Genomic DNA, 21402 nt, shown 5'->3' with positions numbered 1-21402 from the left:
TTGTCAATGAGTACTTCTACATTGTCCTTACTCTGTTTTCTACCATGTAACCAATTCTGTATCCATGTCAACTGTTGCCTCCATTTCCATGTGTTTTTACCTTTATTAACATTGGTAGCCTTAGAGAGGGTGCAGAAGAGATTTACCAGAGTGACACCAGGGATGAGGGACTTCAATTAAGTGGAGATACCAGAAATGCTAGGATTATTCTCCTCAGAGCAGAGAGGGTTAAGGGGAGATTTGATAGAGATATTAAAATTATGATGAGTCCGATAGAGTAAATAAGGAGAAACTGTTTCCAGAGGACAGAGATTTAAGATAATTGGCAAAAGAGCCTGAGAAGATGATGAGTTTTTCTTTACGCAGCAAGTTATGACCTGGAATGCATTGACTGAAACTGTGGTGGAAGCAGATTCAATCGTAACATTCAAAAGGGAATTGGATATATAATTAAAGGAAAAATCTATAAGGCTATGGGGAAGAACAGGGGAGTGGGACTAATTGGATAGCTTTTTCATAGAGTTGGCACAGGCACAATGGTCTGAATAGCTGCCTTTTGTGCTGTAGGATTCTGTGATTTTTAGAGATAAGAAATGGGCTGCTGGAAATCTAGAACAAAAATAGAAAATGTCAGAAATGCACAGCAGGTTAATCAGCATCTGAGAACAGCAGACTGATGTTTAACGTGTGTAACCCTTGATCTGAATTCATAAACATAGCTAAGGAGTTAAAATACTGAATAACACTTTATATTCTTCATTGAGCACTTCCTCTTTATATTTCCTGAAATACTTAAGGCATTTCACATTTTAAAAAATAGTACAAACATCTGCACATGCATAGTTCTCTTGCCATTGGCTGTTCGAACTACAGGAAGCAAAATTGCTCAGCTACTTTAGATTGGTCTCAAACTCTGATGGGACTGGGACCCATGGGGTCCCGGCTTTTCCTGGAGTTTTGTGGCAGTCTTTGGGGGTGTGGGGGGAATGAGGTGGGGAGAAGGAGACACCATCTACCTCAAACAAGACCACTTAAGTAGAGAGGTCGTGGCTATTGTTAAGGACTCCCTGTTGTTGGAGTTCTCCCATTCTCAGCCTAAAAGGGACACCAAATGAGGCAGCTTGTAGAGTAAGAAGAGGTGGCATGGAATTCTGATGAGGCAGATGTGTGTCTCCATTGGGATTGTGGCCTGGACCCCTGAATGGGAGGCGTGGGGTAAATCTTCAGAGTGGCTTTGGCCCAGTGACTGTTTGGTACCCAGTCTGGTGTTTATGGGAGAAATGTTAACCTTTTGGTTTCCTGTTCCAGCCCACTTTGGGCAGACAAGTACCCAAAATGTACCCTTAGTAATACGATTAGTCACCGGCTCTATGCAAATGGGGTAACCTCTTGAGGGTGCCGCTTCCTGTGACGTGGTTAGTGATGGAGGTCACCTGTGGTCATGACCTCAGAGAAACCGCTGGAATCAGGTTCCTGTGGAAGTTTGGCCTTTTCGGTTTTTAACTTGACCTGGGGTCAACAGAGGTTGATTGCTTCTTACCAGCTGTCATCAGATAAATGAGTCTGGTTATCACTGGCATTTCATGGAGAACTGTGCCAGCTGGCAATAAAAACAGGGAACATGAGACCAGCTGGACTTTGATATATGTGTTCACCTCCAGGCACCACACCTTAGGAAGAATATACTGGCCTTGGAGGGAGCGCAGCTTATATTTACCAGGATGATACCTGGACTCTTAAGGATTCAAATACAAGTCAAGATTACACAAACTAGGGTCATATTCCCTGGAGTTTAGAAGATTAAGGGGTGATTTGATCAAAGTTTTCAAGATGTTAGGGGGAATTGAAAGGCCAGATAGACAGAAGTTATTTCTGCTAGTTTGGAGAGTCTAGGACGAGGGGACAATGCCTAAAAATTAAAGCCAATCCTTTCAGGAATGCAGTTAGGAAGCACTTCTACACACAAAGGGTGGCGGAGGTTTGGGATTCTACTCCACAAATGGCAGTTGTTGCTAGGTCAATGGTTAATTTTAAATGCGATTGATAGGTTTCTGTTTTTAAAAAAAGACTTACATTTATATAGCACCTTTCACAGCCACCAGACCTCTTAAGTGCTTTAGAGTCAATGAAGTACTTTATTTTGAAGGGTAATCACAGTTGTAATGTAAGAAACATGGCAGCTTGTATGTGCACTGCAAACTCCCACAAACAGCAATGTGATAATGACCAGATAACCTCTCTTTTTTGTGATGTTGATTGAGGGATAAATATTGGCCTGGACACCAGGGTTAACTCCCCTGCTGTTCTTCGAAATAGTCCCATGGTATCTTCTACATCCACCCAAGCAGGCAGTTGGGGCCCTCAGTTTAACATCTCATCTGAGAGACAGCACCTCCAACAGTGCAGTGCTCCCTCAGTACTGCACTAGAGTGTCAGCCTTGATTTATGTGCTCAAGCCCTGGAGTGGGATTTGAACCTGGAACTTTGTGATGCAGAGGTAAGAGTGCTACCAACTGAGCCACAGCTGACGCATTAATACTGTTAATAATTATCAGGCAAAGGTTGGTGCATCAAGTTAGGTCAGAGATCAACCATGATCTCATTGAATGTCAGAACACGCTCTGTGGTCTCAATGACCTACTTCTGTTCTTATGTTGCTATACGTTCCCATAACTAGTTCTGTAATGCAAAAGCATGTTTAGGTTGATACCTGTAGACTATTGGGAACTTAAGACTTTTAAGAGCTCTTTCCAAGTTCTAACCAAACCAAAAGTTCAAAGGGTCACACTCGATTCTGGGTACAGCCCAGTAGCCCAAACGTCACAAATCTAACTAAACTGGGGAGGTTGGGGCTGCAAGGGGGTGGGGAGTCAATGTAGGACATTATACAGTTATGCATACTGGTCCTAAGTATTTCCAAAACACCTTGAGAACACATGCTGACTCTGATTCTGCCATTGAACATGTGGACATGTTATGGATGATTTAGGAAAAAAAACAGACATGATTTGCAGTGTTGAGGTCAGCCATACTGAGTACAGGAAATTTGGAACATATATATATACACACATTCTGCATCAAATCAGGCCCAGACTGCAAGGGGTTGGAAGACTTTCTGCCATCTGTTGACCTTGGCAAATATGTCGAGAATACTGTTTTGAAAAAAAAGTCAGACAAAAGTCAACAGGCCTCTAGTTACAAGCAAGCAATATGAAACAAAATCAAATGGATTATTTCGGAAGCATTGCAGTGTCCTTCATGGCTGCTATTGTATGGAAAGTTATTAAGTATCTTTTAAAGGTCTCCTCTGCCCAGAATATACAAACAGAAAAGCTTTTTTCTTTGTCTCCTGATGTAAAATTGAGCATGTTATCACTCTAATCCTGCAGCATTTATTTTTCAAACAGAATAATAGCTTAGCTGAAATACTGCCCAGGAATTTGACATTACCACATTAATCAAGATTCTAAAACAATGGTACACAGAGGAATTTCAAACTTCTTGCAAAAATGTCATTTCTTTTCACCATTCAGAGCTGGCTATTGATTGGTGACTGCTAGCATTTCACCACTTTTACTGTGAGACTTCTTTATTTCCTTGAGACTTTTTCACATAGTTGTGGAAATGTGAGGTGTCAAACTAACAAATATTACATCATTATCCAAAGTTGTTACTCCTGTAATGAATATTGTCTCTCACTCTGATGATTTAAAAATACATTGCTGCCATCCTACATAAAATCTACTGGTCCAAAACAAGGCAACCATTTTGAAACCTTCTGAGGTTGCTCACATGGCCCCTCAAATAAAAACAAACATTAACTTGAAGGGGAACATCTAGGGAGTGTGCTTTTACTTCAGAGTACTACTTCACACTTACTGGAGAAGGAAGTTATTTAAACATATAGACCCGGATTTTGCGGTCACTGGCAAAGGAATTGCTCTTGCCGTTCATTATGTTTACAGCTGTCTGCAGACTTTTCATGGACTTTTAAGCAGCAACTTAGTTATTAGAGAGTGATCTAGAAGGGATCTGTGGCATGTGTGAGCAGGACAACCAAAAGTGTCTTTGGAATTCTCTTCCTCAAAAGACAGTGGAAGCAGAGTCTTTGAATATTTTTAAGGCAGAGGTAGATGGATTCTTGATAAGCAAGGGGGTGGAAGGTTATCGGGGGTAGGTGGAAATGTGGAGTAATCAGTTCAGCCATGACCTTATTGGATAGCGGAGCAGGCTCGAGGGGCCGAGTGGCCTACTCCTGCTCCTAATTCATATGTATGTATGTATGTTCGTATCTCTTCAACCAATCAAACTGAAGAATCCTCATTGAGACATGCAGAGCTTAAACTAGGAAATATAAATAAAAATATTTAATTAATTGTAAAATCATATACAGAAAGTGAAATGAAGAGAGGAGGTGGGATTAAGAGAGATAAAATGCAAAGAAAAAGTCTGAAATATAATTTAAATGTTGTCTTGAAATCTCCAACAGCAATTAAATTTTGAAGGAATGCAACTCCCCACTAGTAAAGTTAAATTTTCAGGGTAAGAGAGGTTTGTTTTGGCAGTAATTAAGACTTATTACGTTGATAGAAATTTACTTTCACCTGGAGGCACCATCCCTAACTTTTACTGGTGTGTTTAGTGGGTAAATACTCCAACTTCACACCCTTCATGTGCTTTATTGCTAAGTCTATCGGCGAGGTACTGGGGAGCGAAATCTCGGGAGGGGCAGGGCAAATTGGACAGAAACCTTCAGATTTCCACGTTTAACTGTGCAAGGGTGGCGCCAGAAATCGCTGTCCAATTTACTTCATAATAATGATGAGCACTGAGACCCTCATCGTTATTCCTAGCGAAAAATCTGGACCAATATGTAAAAAAAAAATCAATATGTTTAAAAAAAAAAAATCATCAATTGGATAACTGACATGGAGACACTTGGGTAAGGTCTTAGTCCCTGTTAGGTCACCATAGTGGCATCAATAATGGTTAATGTTACCAACCTCTTGATTAAAAACAAGGGTACAACCTCATATGGGCTTTAGAGGCTCTAATGATGCAAGTAAACTAGGCTAAAGGTGTGAGATCTATATCTTAGGCTGCAGGATGGTTTCATCAATTTAAATTTTATCAGTGCGCTGCCTTCCGACACGGAAGTGCCACCTCAAAGCTCCCGCGATATTACGTGCAGGGGCTGATTTAAATGGGGGGGGGGTGGAGCGGCCGCCCCCGATGTCGTACCGGAGGCGGCCACCGCGTCCCCAGCAACAGCGTCCGGCGCCACCACCATTTTTAAAGAGCTCCAAGCCCTTCAGGTAAATTTAAATATTTAAAGTGGTGCAGGAAAATTTTTATTTCAAATGGAAAAACTAAAACATGCAGGCAGGCCCTTTCCCAACCCCCACAATGGTGTGTTTACTGTCTGTTGTGTTTGTAATGTATTTCACTCCCAGCACGTATCTCCCCCCACCACCCCCCCCCCACCACCAACCTCTCCACTTTTGCTCTTCAACCCCTTCCCACCATCCCCACAACCAATAGGTATACGTTTCCCCACTCCCCCACCCTGATAATTTTATTCCTTCCCCCCTCCCTGATAATTTTATTCCTCCCCCCTCCCCACCAGTGTCATGCCTTGGAACTTCGATGGAGTTCCGAAGGCGCACGTGTCGCAGCTGATTGGCTGTAAAATCAGCGTGAGATGGTTGCCGTTGGCAGGTAAGATAATTTGCATTTAATTAATGCTCATTTACATATTTGGATGTAGGCCCCACCCCCATCACTAATATCCGGCGGGGCCTTCTCGATGCTGGGGGGGGTCGAGGCAGGGCCTCTCCAGGCAGAATTTTACGGCCCCCCCCCCACCCCTGCCACGACCCCCGATGTCGAGGGACTCATAAAATTCAGCCCCTGGAGTTAGTTGGCTCCAGAGAGCTCATTTGAAGTTGTGCTCTCGGGGCGGAATTTTAACGAGTGCTGCGGGCCGCTAGTAAAGTCAGCCCTCTGTTTCCAATGCACCCATTTTCTGATCCCTGTTCTTTTTCATTTGTTCTCAGGATGTGGGCAAGGCCACATTTATTGCCCATCCCTACTTTCGCAGAGAAGGTGGCGGTGGGCCTTCTGCTTGAACAGCTGCAGACCTTTGCACAATAGTGTTATGGTATTAGTCCTGTCTACCAGGCAGTCAAGAGTCAATTCCATTTCAACTAGTTTATTTTTAAAGAAAGGTCCATAAATGCTGGCAATTCAAAAACATACAGTGGTAGAATATCCAGGGAGTTCTCCCAATCTTCCATTATAACATTGATGGAATATTGGCAGAATCTTGGGAGAACTGGCTGTTTGTGCTGTTCCTCTAGTGTTTCCATTTAATCTTCCACAAAGTTATGTTGGAAGTTCAGGAGAACTGCTTGGAATCGGGACTTCAAACTATCCATCTACATTTAGCTACAGTGCTATGCAAACCTACACTTTTAATTTAAAATGTTAACATTTATAAAGTGGTTGCTGAGAACAGAGTTCCTGCTGCTGAAAAACTGTAAGCAGTCAGAGCATAAATATTTATGAAGAGGAAACGGTTGTAACTCTGAAGCCAAAACAACAGTCAATAAAAAATTGTCTATATTGAAAATGGAATAATGTTAACTTGAGACTTATTTACTGTCGGTCTGAGATTTATTTTAGCAACAGTGTGGATGGAGCTTTTTGCCTGAAGTTTCTCCACATGGCAATGCCTGATCTTGTCTGCATCACTGGGAGAGAGGAATGGGAGGTGCCTGCTGAAGTTCAAGGCTTTTTTATAGGGAGTGAGAAAAAAACCCACTAGGCAACTTTCAAGTATAACCAGACTGTGGGCATTGTCCTGGGAGATGATCATTATCCTATCTTACCACCCGTCCTTTCTCTCAGTCAATGAATGATATTTGAAAAGCAGGGAGGGTAGAGATGGACAGATGTCAATGAAGTTAAATCGCAGTAAAAATGCTCCTTCAAAGGCTCAGTTGTTAAGTGTAGTGCCCAATGAGAAACTCAGCCATACAAAGCAGCAAGGCCTTGGCCTCAGTGCCCCTTAGACTAGGAAGAGTTAGTCAACCAGGGCTTCTATTCGAGATTGTTGCCTGATATTTGGGTGGACATCAAGTAAGGATACAATCAGGCTTGGAGACAGAATGGCCAGTTGATACTTGCTGTCTAGGTCTGCATGTGAAAGAAGGCCACTTGAGCAAGGAACTGGGGGAGGGAGGCATTGCCACTGTGATACCACAAGCAAGAAAGGGGGAGCACCTTTGGGAGGTGAAAGAGGAGATGGGGGAGAAAGACATTCAAAGAGCCATTTAAAAAAAAACTAATGGACCTTTGATGCATGCTGCTCCCATTGTAGTGTAGAACATCAATAGTGTGTACATAAAGCTATCTTAGGGAAGTTTTATAGCATTTGTGATATAAATCATTGAATGATGTGCTTAGGTCTCCAATATCCATTAAATTTGCAAGGAATGTCAAATCCACACTGCCACCTTGTGGAAAATAGTATGACTGAGTGTAAAAACCCTGGATGTGTTGTAAACTCTGCCAACGTGTGGGCAACAGTGCATATGCTCAGACAGTAGTAAACTTCGAAGCACTTGTACAAAATTGTCCTTGCTATTGACAACCCAGATTGGGCAAGGCCCCACTGACTGTGTGTTCTATGATTACAAGCCACTGGGGCCTGTACTATAAGATAATTTGCTTCCTGTAGCTTGACCCATTGAGGCAGATACTGTCACGTCCTTCAGTCTCAAGAATGTGGACCCCTGTGCTGTGCCCGTATGGGATGAGATAAGCTGTATTGATTACATCAATCTATTCAATAAATGTGTTGTCAAATTTTGTTACCATAAAAGTTCGCAATCACAATCAGTCTATGAAAGTCTTATGAATTATGTCCCCTCGCTGCTCTGATCCACAATGTAACATTCCTGGCTGCAATCTCAGCATTCTAAGAATTCCAAACTGAGAGTTGTATAGAATTTATGTTGTGATAAATGTATGCAATTCCCTGTACTTACTTGGGCACTGATGGCTTAATATCAGATAAGATCCTATCTCAGATGCCAAGTGGTCTCCCTCCTTGTTCTTAACCTGACATGAACGTTCTTTAAATATATTTCATTATTTTTAAACTCGTTGTATATAGACACCTTAGAACACTCTTTAAATATCACCATAGTGTGTGGTATGATTATACATTTCCACATGGCATGTATTTACTATAATTTACATTGTATGCTAACATAACAGCTCGATCTGACTACCACCTCTCTCAACCCTCCACTGCCTCTGATTTGACACACTGCTTGTCCGACATCAGTATTCGATAAGCAGAAATTTCCACTAATTGGCAAGACCAAAGCCATTGTCCTCCTTCCTTGCTGGAAAATCTTATTCCCTAACCACCGATTCCATTCCTCACCCTAGTAATTGTCGAGGCTGAACCAAACAGTTTGCCATGTTGGTGTCATATTTGACCCTGAGATGAGCTTCCGACTCCATGTCTGCTGCATCACCATGACTGCCTACTTCCATCTCCATAACATTACCTGACAGTACCCCTGCCTCAGCTCATCTACTGCCGGAGCCCTCATCCATGCCCTTTTTGCCTTTAGACTCCAAAGCTCCCCTGGCTGGGCTCCCATCTTCCATCCTACACAAACTTGAGCTCATCCAAAAATCTGCTGCCCACACCAAGTCCTGTTCACCTATCACCCCTGTGCTCGCTGGCCTAGATTGGTTTCTGGTTGAGCATTACTTCGATTTTAAAATGCTTATCCTTATTTTCAAATCTCTCCCTGGCCTCACTCCTCCCTATCTTTGCAACATCCACCAGGTGTGCAACTTTCCGAATTTTCTGTGCTTGTCCAATTCTGGACTCCTGCACATCCCTGGGCCGGAATTTTACGCCTCCCGAAGAGTGCGATAGTGGCGGGGATGTAAAATGGAGTGGGAGGCTTGGGGGGCCCTTCCCGACCCACCTCCGCTGCCATTTTATGTGGGGTGGCAGCGGCGGGAAATGGCCCACCTGCCCCAGGCCAATCAAGGCCCTTAAGTGGCAAACTGATGGCCATTTAAGGGCCTTCGCCCACTGCCACGAGGATTTTACCCTTGGCCGGTCAGGCGGCCCAGACCTGAGAAAAGCCACCTGACATAAGCAGGTGGTTCTCTGACAACCTGGGGTGGGGGACCCTCTTGGGCAGGCACCCTGTGCCCGAGGGAGGGTCACCCCCAATGCCCCAGCCACCCCCAAAGTCCAGCACGTCCCTTGTCCCCCAATTGATCACTCTTGCCTTGCTGGGGCCTGACCAATCACCCCCGGCGAGGCCCCTAAAACTTAACTTTTCCCGGGGCTGTCGTTCCTCTCCTTTGTGAAGCTGGGCTGCAGTCCCAGCATTGGCCACTGCTCCTGGTGGCGCTGTTGAGACTAAGAACTGCTGGCCCACTGATTGGCTGGCAGCTCCATTAGGCAGGACTTCCTGTCTCAAAGAGGTGAAAGTCCCACCTCAGCCCTGTTAAAGGCCTGGGGACCGTAAAATCCAGACTGGATCCCAAGCCGGGATGGTGGGTTTGCCACCGACTTTTCGGTTGGTGGATGGCTCCCATCCTACTGTAAAATTCAGCCCCTGATTTTAATCGCTCCACCATTGGCAGCCGTGTTTTCAGCTACCTAGTCCCTAAGTTCTGGAATTCCCTCCTGAAACCACCCCCTCTCTACCTCTCTCTCCTCCTTTAAGATGCTCTTTAAAACCTACCTCTTTGACCAAAGATTTGATCATCTGTCCTCATATCTCCTTATGTGGCTCGGTGTCAAACTTTCTTTCATAACGCTCCTGTGGAATTCTTTGGGATGTTTTACTATAATTCATGGTGCTACATAAATGTGGAGAGTAAATTCCAAGAGAACACCCAATCTGAACCTATGGCAAAGTGGAGTGAGGCTTGAAAATGGGTCCAGCTGATCGTAAATAGTCATTTCATGATAAATGTTTGTGAGGTGCTAGAGAGCACTGAGCAGCAATCTGGGATTATAATGCAGTGTTTATATAACCCAGCCTTGAATGAGTGCCCTCTGCCATTACAGGTGATGATCTGACGCGCTGTGTAGATCTCTACAACCAAACCCAGTCCAAGTGGTTTGAGGAAATGGTCACGACGACTCTGGTGAGTAACAGACATAATCATTTCCACTCCCTTTAAACATCTCTCTGTGACGCTTTCCTTGTAGCGACACTGCATTTAAAATGGTTAGGGATTTGGTCAGAATATTAAAAAGCTCTCCTTCTCCAGGTTATGTTAAATCCTTCGACCATTGACTCTCCTGAGGAAAGGTTCTTTACGCTCGTCTCTCTTTCCCCAATGTCATCAAAAAACTATTCAATGATGTAGAGCTAAACAATTTTCAGATAGTAACCTTGTTGACTTGAGGCTATATCATTAATGTTTTCATAATTTCAGTCCAATATATGTGTATGCGGATGATGAGTGACGCCAGGAGAGGGCTAGGTTTTTAAGACTGGTTAGCTGACTGGCACTATCTAGATGTGAATAATAGCCACTTAAGCACCTGGCCACCTGTGAAACAATACTGCAGCAAGAAGTTAACGCCCACAGGACAGAAAGCAAAGGAGAAAATTTAATGACAACAGGAAAACAAATCCAGACATCAGAATATAGCTGCGGCAATCTTTCCTCCCTTCCTTACCTGAGTTTACTGCTGAAGTGAGATGGCAACTATTGGCTTGCAACTCCTTAAATTCCACACATTGCATGACTAGGTTAGAGTCCTGAAAAACTATCTGTAACACAAAGAACCTACTTTCATACAGAGTCCCATCACACTCTCGGGACATCCCAAAATGCTTCATGTTGAAAGAAGTACTTTTGAAGTGCAGTCAATGTTATCATGGAGGTAAACACAGTCGCTAATTGGTGAGCTGCAAGGCGCCACTATTAACAAATGACTAATTAATCTGTTTTTGGTAATACTGGTTGAACATAGGACTTGCTCTCCTTTAAACAGTGCAGTGGACTCATATACATCAACCTGACTAAGCAGGCAGGACCTCCGTATAAGGCTTCATTTGAAAAGCCTCCGACAACACAACACCCATTCGCTGTGGACTCACTTTTATGTCCAAATCCTGGAACAGGGCTTGAATCCACAACCGCTTGGTTCTGAGACAGGAGTGCTGCCAACTGAGTGAAGCAGAAATTTTAGGTCTGCAGATATCAGCAGGCAGCTTTATGCATCCCTGTGGAATATGCCTTACTTATGTCACTGGAGAATTATCTCAATGACTTGCTTCTACTGAGTTAGGCTGTAATGCACTTAGGTTAGATAGGCCATTTTCTTCCTCTGAAATCTGACTTGGATCCTTTACCTTTTAGATTATTAGGCAGAGTCACTAATGGAACGTTTCTTCTGCTGTGAATTTGGCTGCTCCTCATGCTTAGGTAAAGCTGCCAGTTCCTGAAACCTGGGTCTTGTACAGCCAGTAGCAACCTTGCAGTTAATTTGCCAGATTTCACTGAGGTCTGCGGCGAGGATGACCTCTTTTTCTTTCCCCAAGACTTCCTGGTCATCAGCCACAGCGGACTCCAATGAAGCCCCCATGTTAGTAGTGGTGCTAACACGCCACTAAACTAGTCTCCGTAATGGTGCCATGAAACTATCATCAATTGTCGTAAAAACTCATCTGGTTCAACTAATGTCTTTTAGGGACGGAAATCTGCTGTCTTACCTAGTCTGGCCTACATGTGACTGAAGACCCAAAGACTCTTAACTGCCCTCTGAAATGGCCTAGTAAGCCACTCAGTTGTCAAGGGCAATCAGGGATGGGCAACAAATGCTGGCTTTGCCAGCGATGCCCACATACCATGAAAATTTTTTTAAAAACAACCAATATTAAAGCTGCTTTAACTGTACAACAAGTACCCCAGTCTGTTGTAAAAGTGACACAATTAAACATAATCAAGTCCAAACAATATATATGAGATCTGACAGAAGATTCCAGCAACTGATTTTGTTCAGGGCCTTTATATAATACAAAGCAGCCTTCATAGCAAACCTCTACTTGGACAATCAGTTGGTGGTCTGACTGTTTCCACTTTCTCTTGAATTAATGACTTTTTGGACTGCATTTGGGCCAAAATCTGTTGATACTGAAAATACACTGAAGGACCTGATGCTATCCCACGGGTTGGCCAGGATGGAGTGAGATCACTACAAAGTGGCAGTACATGATGGAGGGGTGTAACCTTCACAGCAAACTTATTTTGTGGCCTGTGGGTGGAAAAAACAACAATAATAGTCAGAACTATCTCTAAATAAATAAATAACTAAAAAAATTGGACGTGATTAAAAGATCTGTGGTGTAATCAACAAAAAACTGAAGGCACAAATTGAGCAAGGATTTCAAGAAATGGGCAAGGTCATTTGACTCAACAAGCTGTTTGAACCACCTCTTCAGAAAATCTCTCAACCCTTCTCTTCAGAAATGCTAATTGTTTCTTCACCCCATGCATATTGTGTGCTTACGTGACTTCCTTGGCAATTTATTCCAGAGATCTGTTGCTCTTTGGGTGAAAAATTTCCGCCGACTTCCCTTCTTATTCCTGACTCCTTCATTTTAAACTTGTGTCTCATGCTATTTAATCAGATAATAGAGTCATATAGTCATAGTTAGACAGCACAGAAACAGGCCCTTTGGCCCACCATGTCTGCACCGACCATCAAGCACCTATCTATTCTAATCCCATTTTCTAGCACTTGGCCTGTTGCCTTGTATGCTATGGCGTTTCAAGTGCTCATCTAAATACTTCTTAAATGTTGTGAGGGTTCCTGCCTCTACCACCCCTTCAGGCAGTGTGTTCCAGATTCTAACCACCCTCTGAATGAAAACATTTTTCCTCAAATCTCCTCGACACCTCCTGCCCCTTACCTTAAATCTATGCCCCCTGATTATTGACACCTCCGCTAAAGGAAAGTTTCTTCCTATCTATCCTATCAATGCCCCTCATAATTTTGTATGCCTCAATCAGGTCCCCCCTTAGCCTTCACTGCTCTAAGGAAAACAACCCTACCCTTTTCAGTCTCTCTTCATAGCTGAAATGCTCCAGCCCAGGCAACATCCTGGTGAATCTCCTCTGCACCCTCTCCAGTGCAATCACATCCTTCCTGTAGTGTGGCGACCAGAACTGTACACAGTACACCAGCTGTGACCTAACTAGTGTTTTATACAGCTCCATCATGACCTCCCTGCTCTTCTATTCTATACCTCGGCTAATAAAGGCAAGTATCCCATATGCCTTCCTAACCACCTTATCTACCTGTGCTGCTGCCTTCAGTGATCTATGGACAAGTACACCAATGTCCCTCTGTACTTCCTAGGGTCCTACCATCCATTGTATATTCCCTTGCCTTGTTAGTCCTCCCAAAATGCATCACCTCACACTTCTCAGGATTAAATTCCATTTGCCACTGCTCTGCCTATCTTAACAGCCCATCTATATCATTCTGTAATCTAAGGCTTTCCTCCTGACTATTTACGACATCACCAATTTTCGTGTCATCTGTGGACTTACTGATCATACTTCCTGTATTCACATCTAAATCATTAATGTACACTACAAGGGTCCCACCACCGATCCCTATGGTACACCACTGGTCACAGGCTTCCAATCGTAAGAACAACCCTCGACCATCACCCTCTGCCTCCTGCCACTAAACCAATTTTGGATCCAATTTGCCAAATTGCCCTGGATCCCATGGGCTCTTGCCTTCTTGACCAATCTCTCATGCGGGACCTTATCAAAAGCCTGACTGAAGTCCATGTAGACGACATCAACTGCTTTACCCTCATCTACACATCTAGTCACATCCTTGAAAAGTTCAATCAAATTTGTCAGACATGATCTCCCCCTGACAAAGCCATGCTGACTACCCCTGATTAATCCCTGCCTCTCCAAGTGGAGATTAATCCTGTCCCCCAGAATTTTTTCCAATAGTTTCCCAACCACTGATGTTAGACTCACTGGCCTGTAATTACCTGACTTATCCCTGATACTCTTCTTGAATAATGGTACCACGTGCGCTGTCCTCCAATCCTCTGGCACCTCTCCTGTGGTCAGAGAGGATTTGAAAATATGCGTCAGAGCCCCTGCTATCTCCTCCCTTGCCTCACATAACAGCCTGGGATGCATCTCATCTGGGCCTGGGGATTTATCCATTTTTAAGCCTGCTAAAACCACTAATACCTCCTCCCTTTCAATGCTAATTTGATCAAGTATGTCACAATCCCCCTCCCTGATCTCGACACCTACATCGTCCTTCTCCATAGCGAACACAGATGAAAAGTAATCATTTAAAACCTCACCTACGTCCTCCGGCTCCACATACAGGTTGCCACTTTAGTCCCTAATGGGCCCTACTCTTTCCCTGGTTATCCTCTTGCCCTTAATATACTTATAAAAATGCCTTGATATTTTCCTTTGTCTTGCCCGCCAGTGTTTTTTGATGCCCCCTCTTCGCACTCCTAATTACTTTTTTAAGTACCCCACCTACACTTTCTATACTCCTCTAGGGCCTCTGCTGTTTTCCGCCCTCTGAATCTGCCATAAGTCTCCCTTTTTTTTCCTTATCCAATCCTCTATATCCCTTGACATCCAGGGTTCCCTGGACTTATTGGTCCTATCCTTCACCTTTACGGGAACATGTTGGCCCTGGACTCACTCTATTTCCTTTTTGAATAACTCCCACTGGTCTGATGTAGACTTTCCTACAAGTAGCTGCTCCCAGTCCACTTTGGCCAGATCCTGTTTTATCATATTGAAATTGGCCTTCGCCCAATTCAATACCTTTATTTCCAGTCCATCTTTGTCCTTTTCCATAACTACCTTAAATCTTAGAGTTATGGCCACTATCCCCGAAATGCTCCCTCACTGACACTTCTATCACCTGTCTGGCTTCATTGCCTAAGATTAGGTCCAGTACTGCCCCTTCTCTTGTAGGACTTTCTGCGTGCTGGCTCAAAAAGCTCTCCTGGATGCACTTTAAGAATTCCGCCCCCTTTAAGCCTTTCGCACTAAGACTAACCCAATTAATACTGGGGAAGATGAAATCCCCTACTATTATTACTCTATAATTTTTACACCTCTCTGGGATTTGCCTATATATCTGCTCCTCTATCTCTCCCTGAGTGTTTAGAGGCCTTTAGTACACTCCCAGCAAAGTGATTGCCCCCTTTTTGTTTTTAAGTTCTACCCATATGGCCTCATTTGAGGAACCTTCTCAGATATCATCCCTCCTTAGTGCAGTAATTGACTCCTTGATCAATAGTGCAATGCCACCTCCTTTTTTACAACCCCACTCCCTGCCTCCACCGTCATGCCTGAAGATTCTATACCCTGGAATGATTAAGCTGCCAGTCCTGCCCTTCCCTCAACCATGCCTCTGTGATAGCAATGATATTATATTCCCATGTGTTAATCAACACCCTCAATTCATCTACCTTACTTGTAAGACTCGTTGTGTTAAAATAAATGCAAATCAGCCTTGTTATTTACTGAATCATTCAGTGTAAAAGATGTTGCTCAATGTGTTTTCTTGAGAGGATTCACAAACCCAGAGCCTACAGGTGCTATCCCCTGAGCAAAAGCTGTTTGAATTCGACAAGGTTTCATTTTAATCAGTCAGTGCCATACTGAGGGAGTGCTTACGCTGTCAGAGGTGCTGTCTTTAGGATGAGTTAAACTAAGGCCCCATCTGCCCTCTCAGGTAGATGTACAATATTCCACGGCACTATTTCGCAGAAGAGCAGGGAAGTTCTTCTCGGTATGGTGGCCAATATTAACTACTTAACCAAGATCACTTTAAAAAAAGATTATCTGGGCATGATCACATTGCTGTTTCTGGGGTTGCCGAAATTGGCTGTCACATTTTCTAAAACAGTGACTACATTTCAAAATGTACTTCTTCGCCTATAAAACACTCTAGGGCATCCTGAGGTTGTGAAAGTTGCTGAATAACGGAAGTCTGTCTTTTTAAGACTATGGTGCACAAATCCGATAATATGTGCCCAGCATTCTTCTGCAATTTAGCCGACCTGTCCATTTTCCACCCATCATAGTTATTTGATGATCCAGAGTGATTCATGGTCAATATCCATGAACTTTCAGGTACAGGTTAGTGGTCGCATTAAATGAAACGTCTTTTATCAGTTCCTGTTTTGGCGTGTTCAGGAGTGCATGTTTCACATCTGTTTCCTGTTAGGAAAGTGGTGAACTCACAAAGCAGATCCTGCAGTAGCTGGAAATCCTACACTAGTAATAAATTAAACCTGTGTTTATCTTTTTTGAACTGGCTAACACACTGTGCTTTAACAAGGGATGTGCCAGACAGGCCTTTCACGATCAGCATTGTTCCGTCAAAAGTGGCTTTGCGTCCATCGGAATCTGTTATTTATTCCTGGCTGTGGGAATAGATTGTCTTCAAATATCCACCAAAACCTGGAAGGAGCCTCCCCAGCCTCTGAGAGAAGAAAATGGCAAATACATCAAAGATATAAAACAGTGTGTCGCAAAATAATAGTGATACCAGCTCGCCAGTTTTGAACTGTTCATCTGTTTTTCGAGTAGGTTGTTTGGAAATTTATCAGGTGTAAGCCAGGCATGAAGGAGATAATTTTAACCCATTCCGCTTGGCAGGAAACTGATGAAACTGGGTTGGTCTGTTTGGTTTTATGCCCTGTCAAACTTTGACTTCAGTAGAGATTTACGTGAGCAGCCAGCCTGATCTCTTCAATTTCCCTCTGGGTGGGTTAGGTTAACATTGGCAATTCTCCCATTGTCACTAAGCAAGGTTGGTAAAGTTGTCAATGAATTATCATAAGCATCAAGGCTCGGGCCATGATTCTACCCCACCCTACCTTTAATTGCTCACTGTTCAGTTCAGACTGACAAAACGTGGCAACCCTGATAACAAAATGGGTTCAGGCATATGACGCCCACCACCGCCTCTCCCCCCCCACCCAAAACCCTTTGATCTCAGCTGTGGTACTCGGGTGACATTTCCTCACAAGGAGAAAATGGTCAACAGGTGACTTAACCCACCACATTTGCATCACCTTTTTCCATGCCTTTTCTAAATGAATAAAATATGAAATCACATGAGAACAGCTTGTAATGCACAGATACAACTTTGACAAGGACAGGGATCTCCTGGGTTAACGCTTGAGAGTTGTTGGGAGCACAAAATAAATTGGTAACGTTATACTGAGTGTCACCAGGCAATAAATTGTCCAGTCTAATACCAGCTCCAATAACTTCTTTACCCAGAGAATGGTTAGGGATATACAAGTTAGAATGGGGATCGCACTACCACAGAGAGTAGGCGAATAGCATAGATGCATCTAAAGGGATGCGAGATAAGTAAATGAGGGAGAAAGGAATAGAAGCATATGCAGATAGGGTTAGGTGAGGTAGGGTGAAAAGTGGCTTGTAAAGAGCATAAAAACTGTGGCGCAGAGCATACAAACAAGAAATGCTGGAAATACTCAGCAGGTCCGGCAGCATCTGTGGAGAGAGAAACAGAGTTAACGTTTCAGGTCAGTGACCCTTCATCAGAACAGTTGGCGCAGAGCAGTTAGGCCAAATAGCTTGTTTGTGTGCTGTTGCATTCTGTGTAATAACCTGAATTTACTAATGGCTGGTTAAGCCTGCATTTGAAGTTCTTATTAGACCTGCCTGTTGTTGGAACTGGCTACACTTTTGGCTGGATTATGGTGCATGGTCTGCAGCATCATTTCCATTTAGCAAAGATGATTTCAAAGCAATGGGTCAGACCAGTTGCTCAAATGGACAGCGGGCATGTTAAATCTGAATAAGTCAACAGAAGCTTGTATGTATTAAAGAAGCTCGTGCTGCTAATATTTCTGTTTATTTTTCACCATCCAGGAGCTCGAGAGGCTGGAGGTTGAAAGGATCGAGATGATTCGGCAACACCTCTGCCAATACACGCAGCTTCGCCATGAGACAGACATGTTCAACCAAAGTGTAAGAAAATCTTTGCTACTATGGAACCACTGGAGAACATTCATGCCTTAAAAAGTTGCTGCCTTTAGTGTACAATTGTTTTAGAAACTTAAAATGGGGCCACGTATCTAGGAAAGGTTTGATTACAAAGTTTCACACAGTTTTAAGGTGTGTTGGCACCATAGAAACATGTGAAAGTACTGGACTGGAATGTTCCCTCTGACCAGTCCTAATAACTGGTGCCCCTCAATTGCCCACTTCCTCAAATAGCTCTACAGTTTTTTGTTTGTACTATCTGCTTCCACTGTCATCTTGGACAATCATTTTTAATGTAGTCTTTTAAAGAAAGACTCACTTCCTTGTTGATTTTCCCCAATGTGCTTTTCAAAACGATCAAAATTAGTTATCCCACACATCATACTCTCATTTTTGCAGTGCTTAAAGAATTTGTTTTTAAATGATATATATTGGAATGCCTAGAAGTTGTCAGCTTGGTTTAATTTGCCGTCATCTTTAATTATCTCATCAGTAATACAGTATAGCTGGATAATTAAATTGCTTATTGCTGGCCTGATATTGGCAAAGCCCATGCTGTTTCCAATAGCAACGCCTCCCTTTAATGTTGTGGCAGGAGTCCAAAATAAGTGTGTGCATGAGGTAGAATAACAGCCTTTTACAATGAAAGCTTCTCTTATTTGACCACTGGTAGCTATCTAATCAGTGAGAAAGGTTTTGGGAAAAATGTTGAGTAGGCCCAATGTCTTATTGACATCTGATCTAGTCAAAAAATCAGACATTGGCCTTCTAAATTAATTATCAAGGTTACAGAACTGTTTAATTCCTCGGCGACGCTTTCAAAAAGGTTAGAGATTTATTTAGTTGCCTTTTCCGCAGTGGTCAAGTTCACTGCACCCAGGGCCCCCATGCTATGCAGTTACAAGTAGCTCGCTAGACTTATATTGCATGTTTTGCAAATGCCTAACTGGATAGTTTCATTTTACATGTGTTCAAGCTGCTTGTAGCAATTTAGTTTAGTCTCTGGAGTCTATCGCACACAGATAGATGTTAGATCTATATCTGGCCATTACCAGTTGGGTGTCAGTTTTCTGAAACTGCTTTGCTGTTTGACAAGTGTTGAGGCATTTTGATTTTTCCCTCTGCAGCTGTCAAACTTACTTAAGTGCAGCAGGTGGCCCCTTACATTCGGGCCTGTTTACTTCAGCGTGTAAGATTCTTCAGTGCAGAGCAAAATTTAGATGGAGTCGAAAATAGGATTGCAGCTTGCAAAAAACAAATCTGATACTCTATACGTCGCAGGGTAAGTTTCCTGACTAGCTCCTCTGACTGCACTGGGGGATCAGAAGATTGGATGAGTAGCTCCTAGGTATGGTGTGCACCTGATCCCCTCTGGCCATTCTGACCATCTGCCTTTTCAGTATTAGAACACTTTATCACACAGTAGGGATCATTTCAACTCTTGGCATTAGTGTAAATCCTACAATATTGGATCAACCGCTCATTATGCATCTTTCTCGATTTTCATTTCAATCAGGAGATGTATAATTGTGACTGATCCAATATTGTCCATTTTAACCTGCCACCCATCAAAATTACTCCCATTTTGTGCTGTTGCCTCATTAAGGCCCAGAATTCATGCAAGAAATGTCAATGATTAGTGCAAAATCTAGGATTGTCCTCTTTCTGTTCTAATTTTTATAATTCTTATTTTTATTTTTTATTACTATAGTTATTAAAGATTTTTTTAAAAAATCATTCCATTTTTAAATTAAAAATATAGGTATTTTCGATTAATGTTTGGGCACGATTTTTATTTATTCAACTAGTAAGTGATTTTTTTTTTTAAGTCCCAGAAAAAGCTTTTATTTTATGCTAGTTCAGCTGAGAACAGACAGTAACTGTAGCATCTCCAGGAATTGAAACAGAACAGGAACTGAAGTGAAAAGGGCACAGAAAAGGACTGTTCTCATTGAACCATCTTCCGCCTTCCATAAATTTGAGCTTATCCTAAACTTTGCAACCCATATCCCAACTTGCACCAAGACCCCTTCATCCAACACCCCTGTGCTCACTGATAGACACATCCTTGTTTTCAAATCCCTCCCTTCCCTATTAATTAATTTCTTCCAGTCCTGCAATCCTCTGAGATCTTTCTGCTCCTCCAATTCTGGCCTTTTACCTCTCCCTGATTTTAATTGCTCTACCATTGGCAAACGTACTTTCTGCTGTCCTAATATCTCCTTATGTGGCTCGTGTCAAATTATGTCCATTAATGCTCCTTGGGTGCTATATAAATGCACTTGTTTTTGAGCCTTTGGCTCATTCTAAGTTAGCATGCTGAATGATCTAATGTGCTAGCTACACATTTACAGGCAACTGATAGAGTAATCAGCATTAACAGTTTAATCTCTTTTCCCACTGAGGAGCACCAGGTGCCGGACAATGCCCATCTTCACCGCAGTTCAGCAAGTGCACGATGACCACTGATGCCACATGGCCATCCAGCCAACTCCTTCTCTTCACTTTTGCACACTTCTCTTCACCAATGTGTACTCTGCCTCAGCCAGTGCTGCCTCCTCAGCTCAGTTACCTCGGCATATGTGCAAGTACTTACCTACTTCAGTGGGTGATGATACGTGATGCTGTGTGTTGTATTATTCTGGGCCACTGGCAGTGTAAGTTGGCAGCTTTTCCAGGCCAACAAGGAAAAAGCAACAACTGGTTTGCATTGCCAGACAGTGAGTGTGATATTTGTGTGGTTGTGTGTATGCATGTGTGGGAGTATATGAGAAGACAAGGCATAAGTGCAGGGAGGCATTAGCTTGCATGAGATTCACTGTTTCATCCTTCCTTACTCCTTTTACTCTGTCATATGTCCAGGGTAACCCCCTTTCAAGGGTCTCGAGGATTTGAGTGCTGCTGCAGTCGGCTCTGTTTCTTGTATTATGCAGAGACGTATTCTAAGCTGAAGGACACATATGTTAAGAACAGACATGTGACCATTCTGCAGGCCATTAGTAATTGATTATAATTTTGTTACAATACTTTGGGTGTGAAGCACTGGAGGATACAAGTATAGTAAGGCTTTCAGTTCAAAGCTGCAGCTTCAATGTGTGACCTACTGCTGTTTGGGTATGGATAAGATTTCATGATAGAGATTGTGAGGATTTGACATAGGTGAGCAGTAAATGGCAAACATTTTATTGCATGCAATCTGCCCTAAGTATGATATTGAGTAGTTTTACCTTGTCATATGGAGCGAGTGAGTGGTATCATTCCTGCCTCTGAGTCAGAAAGTGGAGGGTTGAACCATGCTCC

General features: G+C 43.0%; 1 protein-coding gene across 2 annotated transcripts in view; it reads left to right on the top strand.

Moving 5' to 3' along the window:
* gas7b (growth arrest-specific 7b) overlaps nucleotides 1-21402 on the top strand; it is a 462775-nt gene that overhangs the window by 435011 nt on the left and 6362 nt on the right. For both annotated transcript variants that reach the window (XM_068057959.1, XM_068057958.1), the window contains 2 exons: nucleotides 10118-10197; nucleotides 17989-18087. In XM_068057959.1, the coding sequence (XP_067914060.1) occupies nucleotides 10118-10197; nucleotides 17989-18087 (179 nt within the window). The remainder of the gene's footprint in view (nucleotides 1-10117; nucleotides 10198-17988; nucleotides 18088-21402) is intronic.

The sequence above is a fragment of the Heterodontus francisci genome, chromosome 26, assembly GCF_036365525.1.
Source record: "Heterodontus francisci isolate sHetFra1 chromosome 26, sHetFra1.hap1, whole genome shotgun sequence".
NCBI lineage: Eukaryota > Metazoa > Chordata > Chondrichthyes > Heterodontiformes > Heterodontidae > Heterodontus > Heterodontus francisci.
This window is presented reverse-complemented; position numbering and strand designations above follow the sequence as displayed.